Source organism: Punica granatum, chromosome 7 (genome assembly GCF_007655135.1).
Source record: "Punica granatum isolate Tunisia-2019 chromosome 7, ASM765513v2, whole genome shotgun sequence".
NCBI lineage: Eukaryota > Viridiplantae > Streptophyta > Magnoliopsida > Myrtales > Lythraceae > Punica > Punica granatum.
In genome coordinates, this window is record NC_045133.1 from 8730829 (window position 1) to 8733438 (window position 2610).

Here is a 2610-nt window from a genome sequence, read left to right on the forward strand (position 1 = left end):
CGTCATCTTAAGAAAAATCTTACCTAAAAGAAAGCGTTAGGCAATGGCACAAGCCAGAGATTTCAGGTTCAATACTCATTGTGGGATTACTCGTATCCCTTAATTAACTATTAGTATTTTTATTTCATTGTAATAGGTTCATTGACCTCCCTAGCAACCGAATTTCACATCGATAAAACAAAGTTTATAGATCTCTGTCAAGATAAAACATTGAGAGACGTCCTAGTTTCCTCTACAAGTTTCCGGATAGAAGCTCAAAGTCTGGTCTCTAAGGTTGTGAACAAATCGATAATTCGCCTGTTGAACTGCCCCTAGGAGGTTGGGGGCCCGGATATCAGCCCGATGCATAATCATACAGACAGATTTCCTACCCCTGGAGACTTGAACAGTCTGAAACACGTTCCAAAAATCAATCTCGAGGTCCGCATTCTGGAAATGGAATGTCAGTGAAGGTAGTTGGGGTATCCGCGGAAGTGGCCACGAGTAACAGAGGTCGTAGGGTCTCACTGGAGTCCCCGGCCTCATGTGCCTCCCAAGGCTGAGAACAATTGCTTCTTTTACTTTATCGTAAGCTGGAGCAACTAGACAAGTTGGTGCTGTGCCGGTGTCCATAATGAACCCGCCAGTCCCATCAGGTCGCACTCGGAACAGCGCTCGGTCTAGATTTAGTCGCTTCCCTGCCACACTGATGTCGTAGCAGTTTAAATAGTATTGCACCGTCTGAAGTGGGGTGGTTTGCGCTGATCGAGGAAGAGGTTTCACATCGTCCCCAAAGAGGAGATTCGATTGTATGTGCCCTGCATTCCACGAGGGAAGGCAGTAGGAGAACTTCCATTTGGTTATGTACTGAGTGATAACCATGAAGGAGTCTCGGAACAGACCCATGGCTATGCCGAAAATCCCAGAGATTGGATTGTGCGGCCCGTCGTTGTTCCCAAATGTGACCCCTGGTGCAGAAGTAGCGCACCCGAGCACCAAGTTTGGAACAGTCATGGGAGGACCCGCTGTAGTCGTGAAAAGAACATTCTCCAGGGAAGTGATTCCCTCCACACTGGATGTCGGGTAGGAAATACGGAAGCCGCAAGAATCTCGGATACGAAGCTGTTTTTGGCAAAGAGGACTGTCGAAGGGCAAGGTACGGTAGGTAGTGGAGCGCCTAGGGTCAAATGGTCCTCCTCGTATCTTGAAACAATTCAAGCATCCATGGCATTGTACCCAAGTGAAGGGGCTCCCCGTGTCGAAGAGCAGGTAGGTGCTATAACGTTGTGATCCAATTGTAAATGGGACAACAAACATCGAATCTAACAGTTGTGATAGCTTTGGACTTATGGTATCATTCCATATGCGATCTCCCATGCTTCGGTTTAAAAATGGATTAACGGACTTCATAAAATTCAACATGACCGCCTGCTCGCTGAAACGGAGAGCTCGAGAATGTGCAAGGTCAGCATATATTTGGTGTTTTTCTGCGATGGACAGGTTCTCAGGGACGAGGTTCAAGTCGACTTGGTCTCTCCTCATGAGCTTGATGGTTAGACCATTGGTGGCCATGGGAAATGAGCTGAGGATGCTGAGAAAGATGAAGACTACTAGGGCTTGACCCATTTTTGGCTAATTAAACTCTTAATTTTAGCTCTGCGGTGAGGGCTTAAACCCTTGGCAATGGCACATCAAGACAAGCTTCATTAATAATTCCTGATTGCCCTAAAAGTCTATCTTTCTGCCCTTTTTTTCTGGATTCAGTTGAGAGCATTGAATGACAAAATTAATGTTGGATCCTGTTGAGAGTAAAAAATCACACGTGAAAAAATTAAGAAGAATCTAATGGGTTTATGAGAGATTGAATATCATAATCTCTCAGTTCGAATTTTTAGGTTAGAAATGAGTCCAATTGCTTATAGGTTCAGTAGGTATTTTACATGATTTCAGAACCTCGGTGACGTGTATGCGCGCTCACATGCGCATGTACATCAACTGCACGCCAAGTCCAGTATGTTCAAGAGCAGCCAAAAGAGCGCATCGTGATAGTCCCCCCTCACCCGAGCGCGAAAGATGAGCCTAGCTCGAAATCAGTTACTGAAGGCGGGTGTTTAATGGCATGTGACAAAGTGTAAATAGAAATAGACCAAACGTTACACGTGAGGTGGGTGTTGAGAATTATAAAAAAATCCCACATGGAAAAAATGAAAAAAGATCTATGGATTTATATGAGGTTTAGGAACTACCACTTATCAGCTTGAGCTTTTAAGTGGAAATAAGTCCAAGCTCGTATAAGCTTAATATGGTATTAGAACGGGTTATGCTTTCCTCGTCCATGTATGGGCTCACATCACGTCAGATTCAGTTTCGGGACAGCCAAAAGTACGCCTAATGTTAATCAAGCTCGAGAACAGCCTAGTCCAGTTCTGAGACCTCTAGTTATGCCTGAGTGTGGAGCTCAAGGCTAGTTTGGTGTTTGTCTCATTTCACCCGAGCACGGAAGAGAATATCCGGCTCGTGGTCAGTTATTGAGGGCGGGTGTTTAAGGGCACATGGCACGTGCATGACCATACGCGGTTTAAGGGCACATGACACGTACTGGACCATAAGCTTATAAAAGAAAGAAACCAC

General features: G+C 45.2%; 1 protein-coding gene across 1 annotated transcript; it reads right to left on the bottom strand.

The window, feature by feature from the left end:
- Positions 1-222: 222 nt before the first annotated feature.
- Positions 223-1605, bottom strand: LOC116214376 (aspartic proteinase nepenthesin-1-like). Its single transcript, XM_031549791.1, has one exon. It carries the CDS (start codon positions 1603-1605, stop codon positions 223-225), a length of 1383 nt encoding a protein of 460 aa, XP_031405651.1.
- Positions 1606-2610: the final 1005 nt, after the last annotated feature.